The sequence below is a fragment of the Chinchilla lanigera genome, unplaced genomic scaffold (genome assembly GCF_000276665.1).
Source record: "Chinchilla lanigera isolate Chin_1 unplaced genomic scaffold, ChiLan1.0 scaffold00016, whole genome shotgun sequence".
Classification (NCBI taxonomy): Eukaryota; Metazoa; Chordata; class Mammalia; order Rodentia; family Chinchillidae; genus Chinchilla; species Chinchilla lanigera.
In genome coordinates, this window is record NW_004955417.1 from 10,060,363 (window position 1) to 10,082,325 (window position 21,963).

A 21,963-nucleotide genomic window follows, 5' to 3' on the forward strand; every position below is an offset into this window, starting at 1 on the left:
CAGGACTGTCGGCCCTGCCGTGGGGGTGGGCCTCGGAGCTGCGGCGTTCCGGGAGTGTTTGCATTAGCAAATTAACGTGAAGCTCTCTCATCTCTAACGAGAATGCTTCGCGTTCTATGTCACCTTTTTTTCTCTAGGGACGCTCAAACCAGACAACTGCAAGATGCTGTCACAAATGTGGAGAAGCATTTTGGGGAACTGTGCCAAATCTTTGCTGCTTATGTGCGTAAAACTGCCAGACTGCGAGACAAAGCAGACCTCCTGGTGAATGAAATCAACATGTATGCCTCTACGGAGACCCCAAATTTAAAGCAAGGCCTGAAAAACTTTGCTGATGAGTTTGCCAAACTTCAGGATTATCGACAAGCAGAGGTATGGGGTGAGGTCACAGCGTCATTGTTAGGAATGACCCAGGAAGTAGTCGTTTAAGGTTCCATGAAGATTTTCATTGTCATCTACTTACTAACTGCAGTGGCGAACACACATTGATGACAAACATACATGTTCATGTTTGTAACACCGTGCGAGTCCAGGGAAAGGAAGTTTTCTGTGATGTAGCTTGCTGTTTTCAAACAAAACTTTAGGGTGTCTGTGAAATCTTGAATTTACCCACTTCTTTGCTAACTTTTGCCAGGGTTCAGAGGGTAAACATACGGGAAAGAAAACTAGGACTTCCATATTGTGTGTGTGTGAGTACATTTTAATGTGTTACTAGAGATGGAAAATACTGAGAATGCCAATATGAAGGAACAAATTAATAAACGGGCAAGAATGTAGACGCTTCCATACTCTAGATGTAAACTAGTAAAACGCTGTGAAGGCTTTTTGTTTTTTGCTTTGAGTGGTCGAATACTTGTTGAATTGCTTTCTTTCTAAAAGTCCGTTATTTCCTTTAATATGTCATAAGCACTTTCACTATTTTCTGTTTCAAAACAAACGTTGTCAGAGGCTGCGCAGTTAGAACTCGCGTTTTGGTTTTTTTTTTTTTTTTTTTTTTTTTTGGTACTTTTCTCATCAGTGCGCTCATCTTTCATTGTTTTTTTTTTACAGCCCAAAACTGAAATTTTATCAAAAAGCTGAGAATAACCTTTGAAACCACCATTGTTATGCATATAAAACATTTTAGTGACCACATTTAGATACCTTTTGGAAAATGCTGAGTTCTTGTATCTTGTATCTGTAATAAGAAATTCTCAGTTCCACATAGTATCTGAGTATGTTGTTTCAAAACTAATTGTATTCAGATACTTCAAAAATCCTATTTTAGCCAGTAATTTCCCCTTTCTAGAAAACTTGTACGTTATTTATCAAACAGCAAAGTGAATTGATCTACGTTTGTTCTCCTTTTACTTCCTTTGCTTACCAAATGGTGGAGATGCTAACGAACAATGACAAAAGGTAGGCAACAGGAAGAACTGAGGGGGCGTCCTGAGTAATCTTTACACCAGGCAGCGTACGGACTATTAGAAATGCTGCAAAATAACCTGTCCTGAATATTCACTGATTGTAGGGTTCCTGATATTTAAATGCTTGATGGAACTCGATTTTTTTTTATTTTCCTAAAATCTTCTAAAATGAAGTATTCGAGGGCTGGGCATATAGCTCAGTGGCACAAGTGCCTGCCTAGCAAGTGCAAGGTCCTGAGTTCAATTCCCGGTACCAAAACAAAGAAAAAAAAATGAAATATTCATGTTTTTGTATAAAAAGGGAAAAAATGTACTCACTGATTAGCATATATCATTTAAAAAGGCTTGTACCTGCTATAAAACTAATACTTATCCATTTTAAGCAATTAAATAAGTACATGCCATTTGTATTACCTGTCCTGACAAAATTTTAATATCCAAATTGTTTTGATCACTGTTGTATTTATACATACTTGTCTTTTTAAAAACTTTTAGTGCTATTAACATTAGTAGTAAAAGAATTACTCAAATTGTATTAAGAACTGTAAGAAACACTTTAATTCTACATTAATTCTAGGCCATACGTGACAAATCAGTGATACTAAGACAACTTATTCTCTATCCTCGATAATTTAAATGGCTCTCAGAAGAAAAAAAAAAAAAAAAAACCTGCAAAAAACAGTAATGTCTATGCTTTTTTGCTTTTGAGGGCTTTTAAAAGGTGTTTCCAGTATACTGTATTTTTCAGCTTCACTTTTCTGGAAAGTTGGACTATTACAGTTCAGAGAATTCTGTGATGTACCCACTAGACACACTGAAAATGACAGCTGTATCACAATGCTGATGTCTTAATTGTTAAGGTGAAAAAAAAAAGACCACTGTGTGGCAAGGATCCGCCCCACAGAAACCCCACTTTGTCGTATTGTACACTGGCTGCTCTTCCGCTTTTGTGGTTATTATATTACTCAACAGGGTCTCGTGTATGGAAGTTTAGAATCTGAGTTTTAGAATCTCAGCCTTACCAAGTTCTGGTGATTATTCTTTTACATATGAAGATGTGTTAAAACAATGGCATTTTAATTTAAAATATTAATCTGTACTGTAATTATTTCAGGTTTAAACAGCATAGGTTTTATTTCAGTGTTTAAATTTTGATATCTCTATGTTTCTTTTCAGTTATATTTTATAATAATTTTCAATAGGTTGAAAGACTTGAAGCCAAAGTGGTTGAACCTTTGAAAGCTTACGGAGCAATTGTAAAACTGAAACGGGTAAGTAAATCAACCACAAAGAGTACGAGGTTTCAAACTATCCTTTTAGTTAAAAAATACAAAGTAACATGTGTTCATGTACATGCTGTGAAAGACAATTTGATTTTTAAGAATGAAATATTTTTAATGAGCTAACAAAAATGCTTTTAAAATATGCGATGGCAGGGTAAGACATTTTACTGGAAATTTTAAAACGTTTCATATTTAAAGTCAAAGAATATATAGGCAAAGTATTTTACCAAACGAGTGTAATTTTATGTATCTTTGTTTTAAAGCGGATGACACTTGTACTTCATGGATGTGCCAAAGTTCTATTTTTAAAATCAACTTTATTGAAGTACAATTTACATGCAATAAAATTCAGCTATTTTTAAGTGTTTATTGAGTTTTGACAACTCCATAGCCATAAAACCACCACCGCAATCAAAATCGTACATATGTTTGTGGTTGCAGTTTGGCACTGAATGATGTCATTATTTTGAGAGTATTTTTAAAAATACATATTCCGACACACAGACATACATTAACCCTACAGTACTCGTAATTCTTGTGATGATACCTTGGATCAAACGCAGCTTTCTTCCATTCTTAGAACACGGTGTATTTTATTTCTTACATCAGAAGCCTTTATTGACCAAAACAAATGCATTTGCAGGACGATCTCAAAGCAGCATTAACAGCAAGGAATCGAGAAGCTAAGCAGCTGACTCAGTTAGAAAGAACACGTCAGCGAAACCCTTCTGACCGACATGTAATTGTATCCTTTGGTTTTTGATCATAGAACACTTTGTAAAGTGTGCAGTATATATATGGGCGTTATAAATTTCTAGTTTTAAATATGTAGAGATTCTTAATATATATATTGAAATGAAACGTAATTTAGGAGTTCGCACTACAAAACAGCTGATTATAAGGTGATTACACCACCTAACTCAATATTCTTACATTGTTTTCCACAATAGACTTTCCAAAACAAAAAAAGCCCGTCATACATGCAGATGTCTTCACAAACTCAGAATCCTGAGATTTTTACACAGCATGATGGCTATGTAATTATAAAATTAAAGATCATGAACACTAATGTCAGTGCCCTCTCTGCCCCACTTTTGAGAAAAATAATCCTTCAATAATTCTCTCCATCCTTAGATAAACAAACAAAACTTAGGTAAAACCATAATTATGACTTTCAACAAAAAACCCTCAGGACACTCAAGTATAATTAAACCGGTCACAGCTGGACACAAAGGTATCTAAACAGGAGTCTACTGTAACAAGGTTCTTCTGGTAAACATAGCTTTCTCTTTTGGGGCAGGGAGGTCTTTTTGAGACAGGGTCTCACTATGCAGTTCAGGCTGGCCTTGAGCTCACTTTGTAGCCCAGGCTGATCTCAAACTCAAAAGGATCCTCCTACCTCAGCCTCCTGAGTGCTGGGATTACAGGTTTATAGGCGTGCAGCACCACACCCAGCATGAACATAGCTTTCTTAAACTAGTGTACCTTGTTGAAGACTGAAAAAATATATGCTAATTGCTAACTGCCAGGAACTGCTAGGATTGTGTAGAAAGCACCAATTCATCCCTGGTCTTTTTTCCCATTCTTTTGTGTATGTCTCTTTCTACTTCCTTAAGGTTACTGCCCAGCTCAGCCAAAAACTGCAAGTGGCACATTGGAGCATTTAAGGTTCCAGGACACCTCCTTTCCCGAAGGGAATCCCATGAGCAATAATTTGCGGCTGGGCCAGTTGCCTGGTCTTCCTCTGAACTAAAGGTACATAGGTGCAACCTGTACTAAACAAACAGGCAGCTGTAGGGCTGAGTGCACCCACAGGAGGCCGGGGCAGGTAGATGTAGGCAGTTGCTGAGGCTTAGGAACACACACTGGAGACTGTAGGAGTGTATTTTAAGTAAGCCAGACAAATCAAGAGAAGCTGGAAATTTCATGACAAGTAGAGATAAGGCAGAGGCCAGGAAGAGTCATGCCAGTGTTTAAGAATTAAACTAGAGAACAAAATCTTTTGTTTTGCTCTTGGTGAGAGGGGATATATGAAGGCAGGCAAAACAAAACATCTGGAATTGGTGACTGAATGAGTATTGGTATTGACCTTCAACACACAAATGACTCTATTCCTAGAACAAAACTGTTTCTGACAGATGTTCTGTCAACACTGCTGTGAAAGTAGTCTTACAGCATTGCATGAAATGTTTGTGGGTTAAAAATTGAGGGAAATGAAACAAAAGATTGTTGCTACAGGTGAACTAATGTGATCAATGGATAAGATCTAAAACTTGTGGATTCTGACCACTTGAAACTAGAAAACAAAGGATAATCTATATATTTAACTATAGTGAGTATAAAAAATATTCATCATAGCATTCTAGTATTTTTAATAGGACTATTAAAATTTAACTGACTATTTAGAAGCATGCTGAAGTTCAATATGTAAAACAAAATGAAGTTCCTCTGGGTTGAAGAATCATCCCAGGGTTCTGTTTGCTAAACCTTGAAGGTCTTGGATGAGTTCTGAACAGCTTCCTATAACACGGTTTGACAAGCATCCACCTGGCTCAATCTTTTATAACATTTGAAACATATACAAATATAGATTAAGATGAAAATGAGTATATTTAAAGTGCTTTTTAATCTTGAAATTGTAGTTTACCAATTTTAAGAATATATAATTCTATAGGAGTGATTTTAACTTATTGAAAAATCTGTTCTATTACCTTCAAAATGTATTTTTTCCTTTATGAAAAATTTCAGTCACAGGTGGGTAATAAAAAGTGGTGTATCGAGACATGGATCCTTATAGTAAACCTTTTTACTTATTCAATTTATACCCGCTCTTGACAAAGAAAGTAATGATTCACAATATTAGATGTCACAGAACTTTGATGACAGATACAAGTTTTATTCATGGTTAGTTATTAAATAATGGTATGACACGAGCAAATATACTAGCATAAACATCAACTTTGCTAGGAATAATTTCATCAGAAAATTGGGTTATACTTTAAAATCTGTTACTACTTTGAGAAATGTCTTGTATGATTTCTCTTTTAAAATTTCTTACATTTTAAGAAAATATTTTTAATGTTTTGGGGCAACTATTAACCTGAAGAAAAAGAGGCTCAAGGAGAATACATGATTAAACTGGAAATGCCTGCACTTAACATTACTACTTATTGTCACCACATCGGACTGTTCGAGTTCTTGAAATACAACTACAGTAACCTACAGTTTTATGTTTATTTAATGTGGCAGGTGGCCAACATATTAACTGCACAACACACTTAGTGTGAGTACATGTCACCATATATAAACATTAAACTTGCCATCTAATTTACTACTAGTGTACATATACTTTTGTAGACACGTAAGCCAAATAAAAGTGTATTTTTAATTCTTGAGAATGTACTAAGTAAAAATCCCATGCTGAAATAATTTTTGTAGTGTATATTCCACTCCACCTGACGACTATTATAAAATTACAGACAGTGAATGGATTTGGAGAACTGTTAAAAGTAAAACAGTAGGAGATGTGAATTACTGTATATACTTGTTAGCCTCCAGTACTATACTTCAGTGTTGTAATGATTTAAAAAAAAATGAGTCTTTTCAGTGCTGGAAATTGTTGACAACCAGTTTTCTACTGTGAACTCTCCAAGCCCTTTGCAAAGACTACTTCATTTGACTCATAAAATAATCTTACGAGATAAAGTGTGTTGTATTTTACAGATTGACAGTGCCTAAGAGAACTGGAGATATTTGTTAATCATAAATCTTTCCTTTTGGGGGAAGAAAGAAGGGAAGAGAAAGAGAAGAAAAAGGATAGTATGAGAAATGGCATAGGCAATGAAACAGAAGGAAGCAATAGAAAAGGGTTTATGAATAATCCAAGTGACAAAAAACTGGTTTTATAGAAACGGACTTTTGTTTTGAATTAATGAGTGATGTTACTTAAGAGATTTAAAACTGATTCTGCATGACTTATTATATACATCATTTTATTATATGTGGTAAATTATAATACTGAATAATTTACACTGTTATGCCAAAACACAAACACTGAAATCGTAGTATCTCCCAATAATTCAACTAAATGGATCCTGATTTAATATTTTATATTTTTGATTGGGGAATACTTTTATAGGCAGAAGCTGAATTACACATAGCTTCAACAGATGTTACCCGAACAACTCGTCATCTGGAGGAAACTATTGACAATTTTGAAAAGCAGAAAATAAAGGATATCAAGGTAATTAAATGACTGTTAGGTTCAAAAAATGTTTTCTCATCTTACTTTTGTTTAAATTTATGGAAACAAATTACTGATTTTTTTTAGTCCACAGTTCCTATGAAAAGATATCATAGCTCAAAATATATCAAATGTTAACAGTGGTATATAAAGGGGCTATATTCTCAACTAGAGGCCAAATAGTCAAGCTTGTATCACAAATACTGTTTGATCAGGAGGCACTAATATTTATTGTATTTTTATGTATCAGGTGCCATCCCAGGTACTTCATCTTCACAGCAATCACAAGAATGAGGTAGTTATTTAAAAAAAAAAAAAAAAAAAAAAAGCAGAGTACAATGTAATTTACCCAGAGTATCACAGCCAGAAATATTAGCCAGTTTTTTAAAAATGTTTTACTTAATATATTATCATGAATATTATACAGCATAAAACTTTCTAATAACTACTTACTACCAAATAAGGTAATAGGAACTATATAAATTAAATCCACCACCACAGTAAGTTTTTTTAAACAACAAAGTCATGCTAATTGCATTACTTTAACACAAACATTTCTTAGGACCATGGAATTCAGTAAGTCCTCAGTGACTTTATTATCTTGAAAAGATCTGAACAATTTATGACTATTTTATATACTTTTTAATATACTTTTATATACTATTTTATATACTTTTGAAAATCCATCTAGAGGTATCTTTTTGGCTCGCTGAAAATTTTCCTGTAACAAATTTTAAAAATGTTGTTATTTTGCTACTATTGACAAAAAAATACTGCTTTCATGAGCTATGTTATTAATAAAATAAGCATTATGTGCCCCTTGATTGTATAATTTTTCTCTGAAATCCACAAAATACTAATTTGCATTTTCATTTTAATGTCCTGTGGTAGTTTCAAAGGATTTTGTAACAACAGCCTCCCAATTCAGTCACCAGCTCTGAAGTGTGCTGTATAACTGCAGACTGCAACTCACAGAAGAGCATCTAAGGAGACTGCCTTGAGACAAAGCCTTTACCACACTAGGAGGATCAGGGAAGGGCACAGGGTTCTACAATGGCTAACACCCTCTCTCTTGAGTACTACAGAAGGGCTTTTAAATAATTAACTTTAACCTGAAAATTGAGAATGGAGATTTGAGAGGTATGCCTGATGCCACTGCCATCACTAAGGGCTTCCTTAGTAACAAGAAGCCAATGGGGCTGGGGATTTAGCTCAGCGGCAAAAAACGCCTGCCTGGCATGCGCAAGGTCGTGAGTTCGGTTCCTGGTACCGGGAAAAAAAAAAAAAAAGAAGCCAATTCTTTGTTCCACCGTTTTTTGTGCTTATAAAAACTATTTAAATCAGGGAAATTCACCTCTACCCTGATCTTTGGACTCAATTTGGTGCTCCACATGTGTTGGCTACTTCTACAGGCTTTATCAGTTCCCTGAACTCAGCAAGAACAAAAACAAGAATGTCCTACAATAGGAGATGGACTGCAGTGTGAGGGATGCAGAGCTTCTACCTCCTTACCTTGCAGTAGCATGCCCCACCCCCCACAACAGAAAAGCCACCTGACAGTTGCATGGGGGAGTAGACAAAGAAGAAAACCTTTACCCTTAAAAATTCAAGATACAATTCAAAATATACAACTCTATGGTTTCTACTGTACTCACAGATACGTGCAGATGTCACCAACTGTAGATCATATCTTCATCACCTCAATCTTGTACACCTTAGCTTTTAACTGGCTCCTGGACCCAAGCAACCACCAGTCGTCTATGAACTGGACACTTTCACTTCATGTGAAAGGAATCCTACATGGTCATTTTAAACTAGCGTCTTTCACTTAGCAGGCTTTAAAGGCTTGTCCACATTGTAGATCAGTGTCTATCAGTATTCTACTCTTTTGTAGCCAAATAATATAGTATTGATTATCTGGGTATGTTTTGTTTATCCATTCATCAGTTGACATTTGAGTTGTTCCCATGTTTTGGCTGTTGAAAGAGTAATGCTCATGTAGACATTCATCTTTAAGTTTTTGTATAGACAAATACTTTCATTTTTCTTGCATACATACTTAGAATTGCTGGATCGTATGATGACTGTTTAATCCCTTGAGGCTTTGCCAAACTGCTCCAGGGTGAATGTACCACTGTCATGCTTTCTAAGTGTATTAAGCCTGCAATTTCTCTGCATCCTCGACTTCCTATTCAATGGAATTCTTAATTCTTAATCAAGTAGTATCTCATTGTGGTTCTGATTTGCATTGTCTAATGCTTTTAGATCATTTATATATTTCCCTTAAAGAAATGGCTAGAGACCCTTTGTCTCTGTTGTGAGTTCCTTGAGTAGTAAAATACACATACCCGTCTAAACATAAATCCCTCACAAGGTACAAGTAATCTGAAATTTTCTCCCATTCTGTCAGTTGACTCCAAGTGTTTTTTGATGATGTCATGTGAGCACAAGCTTTAATTTGATGAAGCTCTATTTCTTTTCTTTTAGTATTTCTGCTTTAATGCCAGCTAGGTCGTGATTTATTTCTTCCTAGTAGTTTTATAATTTCAGGTCTTATATGCAACCCATTTAAATTTTATTATGTTGTGTAAGCTGAAGGTTAAATTTCATTCTTTTTCATTAGACTATTCAGTTGTCACACCATTTGTTGAAAAGGCCACTCTTTCCCCCATGGAATGGTTTTGGGACCCTTGTTGAAAATCAGCTGACATAGTTTTCTTTGTGGACTTGGTACGTGCTTTCACTGATCTATCTTTTGCAGTAGCACACTGCCTTAACACCGCTATATAGCAAGTTTTAAAATTAGGTTGTGTGAGTCTTCCTCTTTTCCTTCTTAGATTAATCTGGCTACTTTGGATCTGTTGCAATTCCACATTAATTTTAGAATCAGCCAGTCAATTTCTACAAGTTAACTGCAAGTCTAGTAGACCTGACTCTGTAGATCATTTTGGGGAATACTGATGTCTGAAAACTAAGTCTCCTAACCAATGAATATGGGACGTTTATTTAAATTTTCTACTTCTTTACAAAATATTTGTAGTTTTCAGTATGTGAAGTAGCTGGTATGAGCAAGAAACAACTTCTAAATTTTGATGGCTTCATTTTTCATTACTAATGCAGTGTCACAATTTTAAAATAAAATTATAGGGAAAACTATACAAATACCTCTATTAAAACAGTGTTATTACCATTTTGGTTTGTATCTCTCCAGACTTTCCTATGTACATATATAAGAAATATGGGAACAGTAATAACAGAAATCTCAAGCACTAAGTTCCAGGTACTATTCTAAAGCTTTATGTAGCTAAATTCACTTATTCTTTACAGCATCTTGGTGAAAAAGGCCACTGTTATTACCCCATGCGATTTTTTTTTGTTTTTGTTTTTGTTTTTTTTCCAGTACCGGCAATTGAACTCATGACCTTGACCTTGCCGGGCAGGCGCTGTGCCACTGAGCTAAATCCCCAGCCTTGCTCCATGCGATTTTAAATAAATTCACACTATATGTATCTTCTTTTTAAAATTTAACATATTATGGATCTATTCACATTAAAAAAAAAGAGCCAGTCATCTCTTTTGGTTATCTTCACAGCATTTTATAATTTGGATATTAGTTTAACCAAACTTAATTGGTAAGCATCTAGACTGTTTTTGCAATTGTAGCTGTCATTCTATCACTAAACATCTGTAAATATTGCCCTTCATGCTGGATCAGTTATTTTCTTGGGATAAGTTGCCAGAAGTGGAGTTCCTAGTTCAAAGAACATGCATATTTCAACTGCAATACCCATTATTAAGAAGTTTGTCCTACCAGACCTAGCATGAGCACAAGTACAGCACTGACTAGTAATATTGTGAATAACAGTCAATTTGATAGGTAACAAACCAGTGTATCATAATTATTATTACTGTTGAGGCAGAGAATCTTTTTATATATGTAATGATATATCGTATTTCTTTAGCCAGCGTTTCTGTGTAAGTACTGCACACTAACCAGCTGTGCCACTGGAGCTCCTTTGGCCAGTGTTTCTATTGAACATTTTATTTTTCTTAAATTGTGACAATTCTTTGTATTGAGAGAATTAATCTTATATTAAAGATGAGTTGTATTGCTTATGATTATTTTCGTTACCTTAGAACTTTTTGTTGCCAAATCTATTTATTAGTCTTAGTTTCTGCCTTACGTGTCCTGCTTAAGATTTTTATTCCCAAAATACATGCTTATGTTTTCTCACAGTATATATATGACTCAAAATATATTCTAAACATGTAAACTTTTAAATCTGGTGACTTTTGCATGTGATATGAGGTAGATACATAACTTTATTCTTTCCAAATCTACTTATATCCTTTTATTTAAAAGCTTCTACTTGGAAAGCTGTTGTTTCCCCTTACTCAGTCCTACAACCTTTTGAAATACCTTGCTGGCCCATCAACCATTTGGAGGTTTTAATATTAGTGGGTTAAGAACAGTTTTTCATTGGGCTGTTTTACTTCTTGAGCACTAAGAGCAAGTGCCCCTGACTCCTAGTTCTATTTTCCCTCTAGCAGTTTCTATACTCCTAAAGGACACTTCGACTTCTTTCCAGTTAGTACTATCTCACAAGAAACTAATAAACACCAGCCCTGCTCTAAAGCCATTCCACCTCCAAGGTATCCTTGGGTGTCTGGAAATTCTTAATATAAAATTCAAAACTCTTTATCATAGCAGAAAGCTGTTTAACAGTGTACCAAGGCCCTCTGTGACCTATCTAAGTCAACAGTAAGTAATCACTGTTGGTCAGTTACATATTTCTCATTCTAGAGTCCACTCTTCTCTGGTATCACACTGAATTACTAAAACACCAGCTTCACATAACTGGATACAAGTGGTATTTGAGTACACAAGAACAAACGTATTAGTCAGATTTCTTTATTGCTAGTGTCCATTACCAGGTACAAAGAGAACTAAAATAAAAAGAGAGAAGTGAATGGTAATGATATAGGAAATACTCTATATTTTTAAAGTTCTGCTGCAAATGATCTTGCAGAAAAATAGATACTGCAGTATTTCACAAAATGCTGAGACTACAGTGGGGAATAAATTTATTAAATTCATAAAACAATTTAAATATCTAAATTCAAATCTTTGTTTTTTAGAATATATTTTCAGAATTTATCACAATCGAAATGTTATTTCATGGCAAAGCGTTAGAGGTCTACACTGCTGCCTATCAAAATATACAAAAGATTGATGAAGATGAAGATTTAGAGGTAAGACTACCTAAGCACAATTCTTCTATTAATGTGGGAACATTTAAAAGAGGGCATTAACTAATACAGGTAAAAGTATCTTATACACTACAATGCTTTGTTATTGTGCTGTGCTAAATACCTGAATTTTTGTGATTTTTCCATTACTTTCATTTAAAATTTCAAATCATAATTAAAGTCCCAGGAGCTAATGATTTATAGCTACAGAAATATAATCTACACAAAGCCGTTACATGACAGAAGTGGTGTGTCGTTTTGACTGGGTGACATAGCCCCACTAAGGCGAGCTACAAATAATGGACATTTACTGATTTAAACAACTGAGTATTCATGCCATGCACAACGCCCAAAGCTCACATGCATTTTCTTAACCCTCACAGGAACCTGTAACAGCAGCACCTAACCTAAAAGATTCCTGCTGTCACTCTTTTAGGAAAGAAACAAGCTTGGAAGCTTTAAACGTTTTATCTGTGACCACCCAGTCAGTAAATACCAGAATAAGGATTCCAACCAGTTTTGTGTAACTTGATTATTACAGTATGTAATAAATACAAATTTATGCAGACTTGCTTTGTAGGAAGGTAGGTTTGTAGGAAGGACTGTAGATGGGTTTGTAGGTACAGGTTTGTGTAGGTTAAATGCAAGTAAGTAGGTTTATGTAGTTTTAGTTAAATGTAAATGTAGGATTATGCAGGCTTTCCTTGTGCTAAATTTAAGTAAAATAGAAGTTAATGAAAGTAAGTATCAAAGCCTAGTTTTCAGGAAGCCCATGTGAAGTTAATGTCCTACCTTCTTAATCTTCTATAAGAAAAAAAGGGTACATGAATATTTTTGATAAAAGATAAAATATTTTTAAAATATTTTGTCCATATATAATCATCTCTAATGTGAAAGTTTTAAAAACTATGAATTCCCAAGTTACAACCAGAATTCTATACTAATAAATGATAGAATTTGAGTCCAGAATGGTGGTACATGCCTGTAATACTGTACCAGCACTATGGGAGGCCGAGGCAGGAGAAGTGCAAATGTGATCCCAGCCTAACCAACTTAGAAGACCTTATTTTAATCTTTTTTTTTTTTTTTTTTTTTTTCTGGTTATTTAGTTCAAAGGCCCTGGATTCAACCCCCAGCACTGCACCAAATTTTTTTTTAAAAATAAAAATAAAAAACATTTTGGGAGCATCTGCCATTTGACAATTTTGAAGATTCTTCCAAATTCTTCTGCTTCTTTAACTACTGATAAAGAAACCTTCTGAGTCTTTTTGTTCTACGACTCCCCTAGTTTGTTAGAAACTTAATTAAGTTAGAACATAGCCTAACTAAAATACTGCCAATGTCTTATTATGTGTATATATGCTTTCAATGCCAAATTGATTTGTCAGTTGTATATATTTTGTTTGCCAACAGGTGACTATCACCTTCAAATACTAATTCTTAATTTTCAGTCCTTTTCATATCATGTGTTAAAACCAGATTATCAAGCTTTTATCTGCCATTCATAAAATAAAATAGCAAATGTTCAGTGATTATTTGGGGCTGATCTAAGCATTTTAACCATGCTTAGTAGTCCTCACATCAACTTTAATAGAAGTGCTTACTATCCTCATTTCTACAGATGAGAACACTGAAGGATAATGAAGTTAAAATAGCAGAGCTCACAGTCAAATTCTGTTATCTGACTACAATGCTGACTTTAATCCTTTCTACATGAGACTAGTACAGTTTGACATGAGTGAGTTGGCAGGTTCAAAAGTGATCCCCCAGTTTTCCTACAAGACTGGAACCTCCTTTGCGTATTTTTAATCTCATTCCTTGATAGGCCCTTTGTTAACTCCTGCTAAATTTCCTTCAAGCCTTTTGGTCCATTAAGATTTTTCTTCTCATCCAGAGGCTTTAGGTGTCTTTCTTGTCACACTATTTTTTTTTTTTTTTGGTACTAGGAATCAAACTCAGGACCTTGCACTTGCCAGGCAGGCACTTGTGTCACAGAGCTATATCCCTGCCACTACTTCTTTTATAACTTTTCTTACCATCTGTCTTAAATCAGTGAGACTGGTTAGGTACTTTACTAGAGGTAAGATCCATGAAAAACTAAAGGTCTCAAGGCTATGTGGTATATACATTTTTGAACATCAACTTCTTACCAGGGAGTTCTGACATTTAAAAAATATTGTGTACCTATTTAAGTTTTATACCATCAGCCCCATTTTTTAAAAAAAGTGTCAGGCATGGTGGCACACATCTGTAATCCCAGCACTCGAGAGGCTGAGGCATGAGGATCTCTGTGAGTTCAGAGCCAGCCTGGACTATAAAGTAGGTTCAAGGCCAGCCTGAACTGCACAGTGAAATCCTTCTCAAAAAGACAGCAACAACAAAAAAGAACCTTGAAACAATGAGGGTGCCTGGCAAAAACTTTCTGGCACAGAGCATACTTTTATGCATAAAAAGAGCAATGTATTCTAAACAGCATAGTGCAGGGCACAAGCACTTTTTTGATTAACCACAGGCATCCAGCAGCTGACCAGAGCAGAGCAGAGCAGAGTAGAGTAGTGGGACCAAGGGAAATAAAATGGTATCTAGTAGGTCTCAAGAGGAAGGATTCTGTGAATAAACATTTCTTAGACACAAGTGGAGAAAATTTGCAGAGAAAGAGCAAGAACTGCTATCCTTTCCAGTAGTCCATGCTTCATGAGAACCACTGATATTTATTCCAGCAACAGCCAACTTTTTGCAAGGCATTCTAGTTATATTTCAAACCATCTTACCTTATTTGTTCTTCACATAAAAAGTACTGTCAGGCCCATTTTCCCCTTCAAAAATCACTTCTGTGCAATCATTTCAAAGAATATTCAGATCTTGACATTCATTCCTAGGAGAGATCTTGGATTATGTTGGAAAAATGCATTATTGCCAATAAATTATTATTTCTGTAAATCTGTTTTGCAGTAAGAGGTTAATTTTAATAAGTAATTTTTTTATCCAAAGAGTTTAACACTGTCCATTTTCTATTTATTTCACCTAGAAAAGTTTAAAAAGGACTGTTGAAACAAAAAATATAATCCCTTCAAAATACAAGTTGATTCACGCATGAGTCAGGTATGACGACACCATACCTGGATGCCAGTGTACTATGGTTAGTGTCAAAATAGGATTTGATCCTTATTAACCTGCTGACTTTATCAATGGATTGTCCTAAAACACAAGTCTCGCCTCCTACATGTTATCCCTTGATTCCTTTTATGTCCTGCAGGTCTCCAAGATTCAAACCAATCGTAAGGTATTTTCCCCCCTACAACATGGAGACTGCTAGCGTTAACATTCATTGGACAGAACGCCTTCTGTTGGGAAGAGGTGCAAAGATCAAACAGGGTTCCTTATATTAGAGAAACCTAATACTAGTTTCGAAAGTATATTATTTCATTAAAAAGTAGTATAACAGCTACCCTTGAGGGTATTAGCATTAGAACTACTGACTACAGAACAAGGAAAATGAAAGACAGCATGTGACTTGGTTCTTAAAGGATCAGTAAGTTGGCTGGGATCCCAGGCTGAGGAACCAGCATTCATACAGTAGAGTGGTAGATAGTCTGAGTGATCTTAAGCATTGGACGTTTTCTATACCACTTGGACTCTGGTAGCCACAAAAAGTTTTCTTTAAAAAAATAAGAGAAACATTTTGTTCTTTAGTAAAGTATAAAGAAAAGGCCAGGCATGCTGGCACACACCTGTAATCCCAGCACTCGGAAAGCTGAGGCAGGAGGATCACTGTGAGTTCAAGGCCAGCCTGGGCTGCAAAGTGAGTTCAAGGCCATATAGCTTTGTGTACAATATAAAACTGAAGCTCTCTGCGGCACTGTCCAATATGATGGCAATACAGCTAGTAGGTATATGTAATTATTTAAGATTATACATATAAATCACATTTCAAGTATTAAGTACCCACATGTGACCACAGCTACTTTTGGTCAGCAGAGAACATCTCCACCATCTCAGAAAGTTTTATTCATACTGGCCTAGAACAAAAAAGTTGGAAGCATGAATACAGGTGTCAGAACAAAGTATGTGGAGTATACAGAGTATTGGCTGGTTGAAAAGTAAGCATTAAATACTATAGATAAAATCTTTCAGAGAAACAGATTTTTTTTTTAAAGTGGCCTAAGAGAAACCCTTAAATTATCTCAGGTGTAAGCAGTAGGAAAAAAGATATAAAGAACAGGCCAGTCAGCAATGAAGTAGTTTAGTGATAGCATAAGAAAAAGAGGTTTGGGGAAGATGAAGACAAGATTCTGTTAATTTTGGCAAGAGCAATTTTAGTGTAAGGTGAAAGCCCAACTGAACTGTGTTGAGAAAATTAATCAAAATATCTGAGAACTTCTAAAGAACTTATACTTCCGGAGTAATTTTTTTTTAAAAAAAGGACTGATCTTGAGTTTATCTAGAGAAGTGAATCTGGAAAATGGAAATTTTTCTTTATATGTTTGACATTTTAGCTAAAGGAAAAATGCACACTGGAAAGGATCAGAATGATACTTGCATTTTTTTTAAAAAGTGATGAGATGAACAATGAGGAAGAGGGAAGTTCAAATAAACTCAAGCCTACTAACCCGTATTAGTCAAAATGTTAAGAGAAATAGACAAGATAGAAAAAGGAAGGCTTCCGACAGTGGTAAGACTTGAAAATACCGCTTTACGGAAAAAGAACTGGCAGATGGCATAATGAAGTCACAAATTACAGTGGCTCCACATTATTCTTACATGATTTTCCATCTCTAATTTTAGACTACTTTTGTACTTTTCTCCTTTTCAATCTATAATAACTGGAATTTTGTCCTTTAGGATAGAGGGTTTACTTAAAAATTTTAACCAACAGTAATTTATTTTGGCTATACAGATTTTCATTTAATATCTACCTTATCATGTTTTTTTACCTCTGCAATAGGTTTTCCGAAATTCTCTGTATCCACTAGATTATCCATCTCGTTTAGATATTGTAAAAGCAAATTCCAAGTCACCTCTTCAACGATCACTGTCAGCCAAGGGTGTATCCGGAACCGGACAGGTGAGCTAAAAACCTTAACTTAGGAATTTGAGTTGCTGCTCTTGGAATTGTTCAGTACAGTTAAAAATGCTTCCCTTCAGTCATAGGATCTCATGTAATTTACACCTGATGTTTCCCTTCAGTCATAGGCTCTCATATAATTTACACTCAACAGGCCTTCTTCCTCTTCAGTAAAATGAGGGAAAGCTGCACTCCATTATTTTCTATCTCTTATGCTATAAGAGATAGAAAATTACACCCATTACTCCTTTAAGCAGAACACTTGAAACAGAAGTGGAAAAAACAGAAAGCTAATGTAATTTGTTGTCTGGTAAATGAAAGAGCATAGATTGTGAAGTCAAATTAGTTACGAGTATTACTAATTAATGGATCTATCCAGAAATTATATATAAAAAAATCACTTTTATTTTCCAGTCATGGATCCAGGAGCACAGCTCTTTCTTTAAAGAAAAATAATTTTCTCATTTCTTCTGTACTGAGAAAGCCTGAGGCAGGCTGAACCATAACATACCAAACTGTAACCTAGAGATCTATGACCTTTTCGTATCTAGCCTTCAGAATTTAAAATTATCAAAACATGATTTTTAGACATATTTAATACTTGATTCTCTTCTAAGCATTCATTTTCTGCTTTATAATGATTTTATCTTCCCCCAACCAAATTTATTATTTCAGAATTAACTAAAATAAAATTAGCATTATAATACATATAAAATTTTAACTATTTAGAACTAAATGTTACCTAAATTAGCTAACATTTGTATACCATTTTAGAATACATTATCCTTGGGTTTTTCAGCTTCAGGTCTACTGAATTGGGACCAGGTCCCTGGGGGAGGGGGGCATGGGGAAGCGGGATGCTGTCCTGTATAGCATTGAGCAGCACCCCAGCTGCTACCCACAAGATGCCAGTAGCACACACAAACACAGCTGTGACAACCATCAGCGTTTCCAGACAGTATCAATGTCTCCTTAAAGAGTAAACCTTGGAAAGGGGAGTTGCATCCTTAGGTTTTAAGCAAGACGTCCCAAGTGCACAGGACAGAAAGCTGGTGAATTAAGATTTTTAACTTATTCCATTTAAAGCAGACTACTTCTGTATCGGTACTTCTGTTCTATTGCTTAGCTGAAATATTCTGTTTTTGTTCTGCTCATTCAAATACTATCTTTGCAACCAAAAAATTAATTTTTTAATATTCATAATATACTGAGACCAAGTTTTGTTACTGAAGTACTGGTAGCTAGTTAACTGGAATCACACGGTTAATTTTACATACATAATGAATGAAAAAAATACGTTTGCAACCTTTAAACATAATCATCCACTGGGAATTTTCGTTACTATGAATTATGTATGGACATTTTTCTGAAATTTGTTCTATATGCCTTTTCCTATAAGGACATAAAAAAGATACCAAGCATGTAAAAATATTTTTAAGTTAGTATTTTTTATTTTTAAAAATGTGTTCATTTAAAAAAAAAATGTTCATTTTTAACAGGTATCTACCTGTCGATTAAGAAAGGATCAACATGCAGAAGACGATGAAGATGAAGAGGTAGACTTTACAGAAGAAGAAAATTAATTTTAAGTTAATTTCCAATGTCCATTTTTCATCTTAAATGACTTGGAAACTTTATACTCACTTGACAGGTTAAACCTCAAAACAAAAATCCTACAAATGCAAAAATAAAGGAAATTTATGCTGACCAAAAATTAAGGTTTTAAAAAATAATTTCAACATCCTAATGGTATGATTTTTTTCATGTAAATTCCATTTTTTACAAAAAGATTATACATTTCAAAGCACTTCATAATACACTGTATTTAGTTGAGTTGCAATAAGAAGGAACTAAAAACAAAAGATTTAATTCCTCTTAGCTTCTTCAACATTAAGGCTCCATGTTTTCAACATCAGAAAAAAATCTGATTGCATACAAATTCTATTCCATGAAACTTTAAGAGCTTTTTTCTTTTGTACCTTTATTAAAACCTTATTTCATTTGACATGTAAATTTACTGTTTTCAACAAGAGTGTACTTGAATAAAAGAAATGAGGAATTATATCAGGTTTTATAAATACACATAAAGCTTAAATTTTAAGCTTAAAAACAGTTCACATTCAACTTGATACTGGCTTTAAAAAAACTGCTGTCATACTAAGTCACCATATATGGTACTGTAAATTAGAAAGCTAGTAATTTATTGGAATGTTGCCTCATTATGGAACAAAGATTATTATTAAAACTGTAAAAATTTGGGCAACCTATCATCTTGATAATAAAAGAGTATACACAGCCACTCTTAATAACAAAACAATTTAATCAAAGCTTTCATTGTATCTGACGCTTCTGTTTCTTTTGGTGAGGAATTAATACTTCTGTGACTTGGTGGATCCCACTCAGATACAGGAAAACTGAAATTTATAGTCATTTGGGATAACTGGAAAAAGCAATTTACTGTATTCACAACAGGAAATAAAGACTTTCTAGAAAGCGTTTTTGACTTGTCATTCACGCTTCTGTTTTTAACAGAGTACTGCTTCCTGAGAAGAGTGCTGATAATTTTATAAAATACTCAAAACATTTTTTCTTCCTTTTTTCTTTTTTGGTACCAGGAATCAAACTCACGACCTCACACTTGCGAGGCAGGTGCTTCTGCTGCTGAGCTAAATCCTCAGCCTTCAAAACATTTTAAAACTTTAAATAAGCTGCCACTTTTAAGAAACTAGTTTTTACTTTCTCATTATTTAAATCTGGTGTTGAAGTTTAGAGGAAAAAACAGGGTTATAGTATTTTTCTTGTTGCCTACTATATGTAACTTCTCTTAAGCAGCAGATGCCTCATCTATAAAGTTAAAACAGTACCTTAAACAATCAACAGGTAATTCTGCAATGAAACAAACATATTTTTCCTACTACAAAGAAATATCCTAAAATCAAAAGAAACACTATCAGTAAGAATTATTTTCATCAATGTAATTCTTTCACTATTTAGAACAGACTTCAGTTGGCATACTTACTCAAACAGCCAGATGGTAAATATTCTACACTTTGCAGCCCAGGAGGGACAATCAAGATAAGATTATTACATGGGTACTTATGTAATCACTTAAGATGTTATCACATTTTAAAACATGAAAACCAGTCTTAGCTTCCCTGCTGAAAAAAATAAGAAACTAACCCAACAAGTTACTTAGCCTGTATATCTCCATCTCTTATCTCCAAAATAGGAATGAAATAAATTAAGATTTATCAACATTAAGTGATAATTCATATATTAGACCATAAATAGAAATGTAGTATCTATTACAACTCAATAAACAGTATTTAAAGCAAAGACAGGCAACAGGATTACTGCTTAATAGGTAACAAGTAATAGATACTGCTTTTAATGTTCTTCATAAACAGGTAAATTCACTCCTGTCTTTCACTTACTATTATCTCTTGATTATGGGATTAACTTTACTTTCTATACAATATCTAATATTTTTCAGGTACCTTCTAAACAGAAATGTTTGACTTTATGACAAAATACCATTGGGCATCAAGCTAAAGGACCAATATACTTCCATATCTGCAGGCAGAAGAAAACCTTATGAGATTAACAATTATTTAAAATAGATGACAAGCACAAGAGGATTTAATACACTTTCTCTTTTATGTGTTTAAAATTGTGTATGCTGATAAATGATTCTGAGTTGATGCAGGGAAGGGAATGCCTACTGTGCTGGATCTAACAATGTACATGGTGTATATATTCCCACCATGGCCAATTTGTCAGTGTCACTGAAGAAGTTGTTGGAAAGAGATACACAAAAATGGCCTCCAACCAGCAGAAGCCAGCTTACTATAAGAACTTTTAAATGAAGTTAAAAAGTATTAAGTCCTAATAGATTTTGAAGTAAAATATTCGTATCATTTAAAAATCAAAACACAGAGCTTGTATCTACCATAGATGGCCTTTTATCTGCACCATCTCTACCCAGTTTGAGAAACAAACACTTTAACTTATCTATTACTTAAGCTTCACCTTATCTTCATTGCTATGAACTGTATCTGAAGTATTTTTTGAGTCTTCCATCCATATCTCAAAGTTCGATCAAATGAACCATCTACATGAAGCAACTACAAATACCATTTCTTGCTAACTTGCCACCTCTCCTTAGCCTGCTCTATAGCCTCTAGGCTAGGGTGCACTTTTGTTTTTCCTATTTCACTTATTTTTTAAGTTTTTACTAGGCCCAAACTGCAGAGCCAGTTTCGCCCTTAGTCTACCTCTTTAAATTTTTCTACCTTGAGTAAAGTGCAAGTGAAAAAAAAAAAAATACCATTTCTCCTTTTGTTCAATGTGCTTAGTTTAGATATTGCAAAGCTTATCATTCTCCTACTTTAAGTTTACTATTTTAAAGAGTCATACTGAGGTGCTTTTTAAAACCAAATATACCATTTTACTCATTCTACTAGTAAGCAGGATATTGATTTTTTTAAAAATTAAGTAGGCTTCTCATAGATTTCTTTAAATCACTGAAAATTAAGATATTGGTAGGTACTAAGTACCAAAAAAGTACATTCCTTCACCAATATCCTATTATTAAATTACTAAATTACCAAATACAAATTCAATTTTAAGCCAGACATGGTAGTGCAAACCTACAACCCTAGCACTCTGAGAGGCTAAGGAAGCACGATCACAAATTTGAGCCCAGCCTGAGCAAAT

At 34.4% G+C, this 21,963-nt stretch overlaps 2 protein-coding genes across 4 annotated transcripts in view; one reads left to right on the plus strand and one right to left on the minus strand.

Annotated features, from left to right (window-relative positions):
* Positions 1-137: 137 nt before the first annotated feature.
* Positions 138-19,757, plus strand: Fam92a1 (family with sequence similarity 92, member A1; the record flags this gene model as incomplete). Its single annotated transcript, XM_005381785.2, is given in 8 exon segments — positions 138-372; positions 2,609-2,677; positions 3,333-3,434; positions 5,438-5,443; positions 6,828-6,932; positions 12,072-12,185; positions 17,128-17,247; positions 18,747-19,757. Coding segments are annotated over 8 exon segments (835 nt in total), but the record flags the coding sequence as incomplete, so codon positions are not given.
* The window catches only part of Rbm12b (RNA binding motif protein 12B), a 29,710-nt gene continuing 15,056 nt past the window's right edge, over positions 7,310-21,963 (minus strand). For 2 of the 3 annotated variants that reach the window (XR_001233432.1, XR_001233430.1), the window contains exon 4: positions 14,501-15,057. The gene's annotated coding sequence lies outside the window, so the exon portion shown is untranslated. Of the gene's footprint in view, positions 8,909-14,500; positions 15,058-21,963 lie in introns of those variants that run through there. The other variant, XR_001233431.1, reaches the window with a different exon arrangement.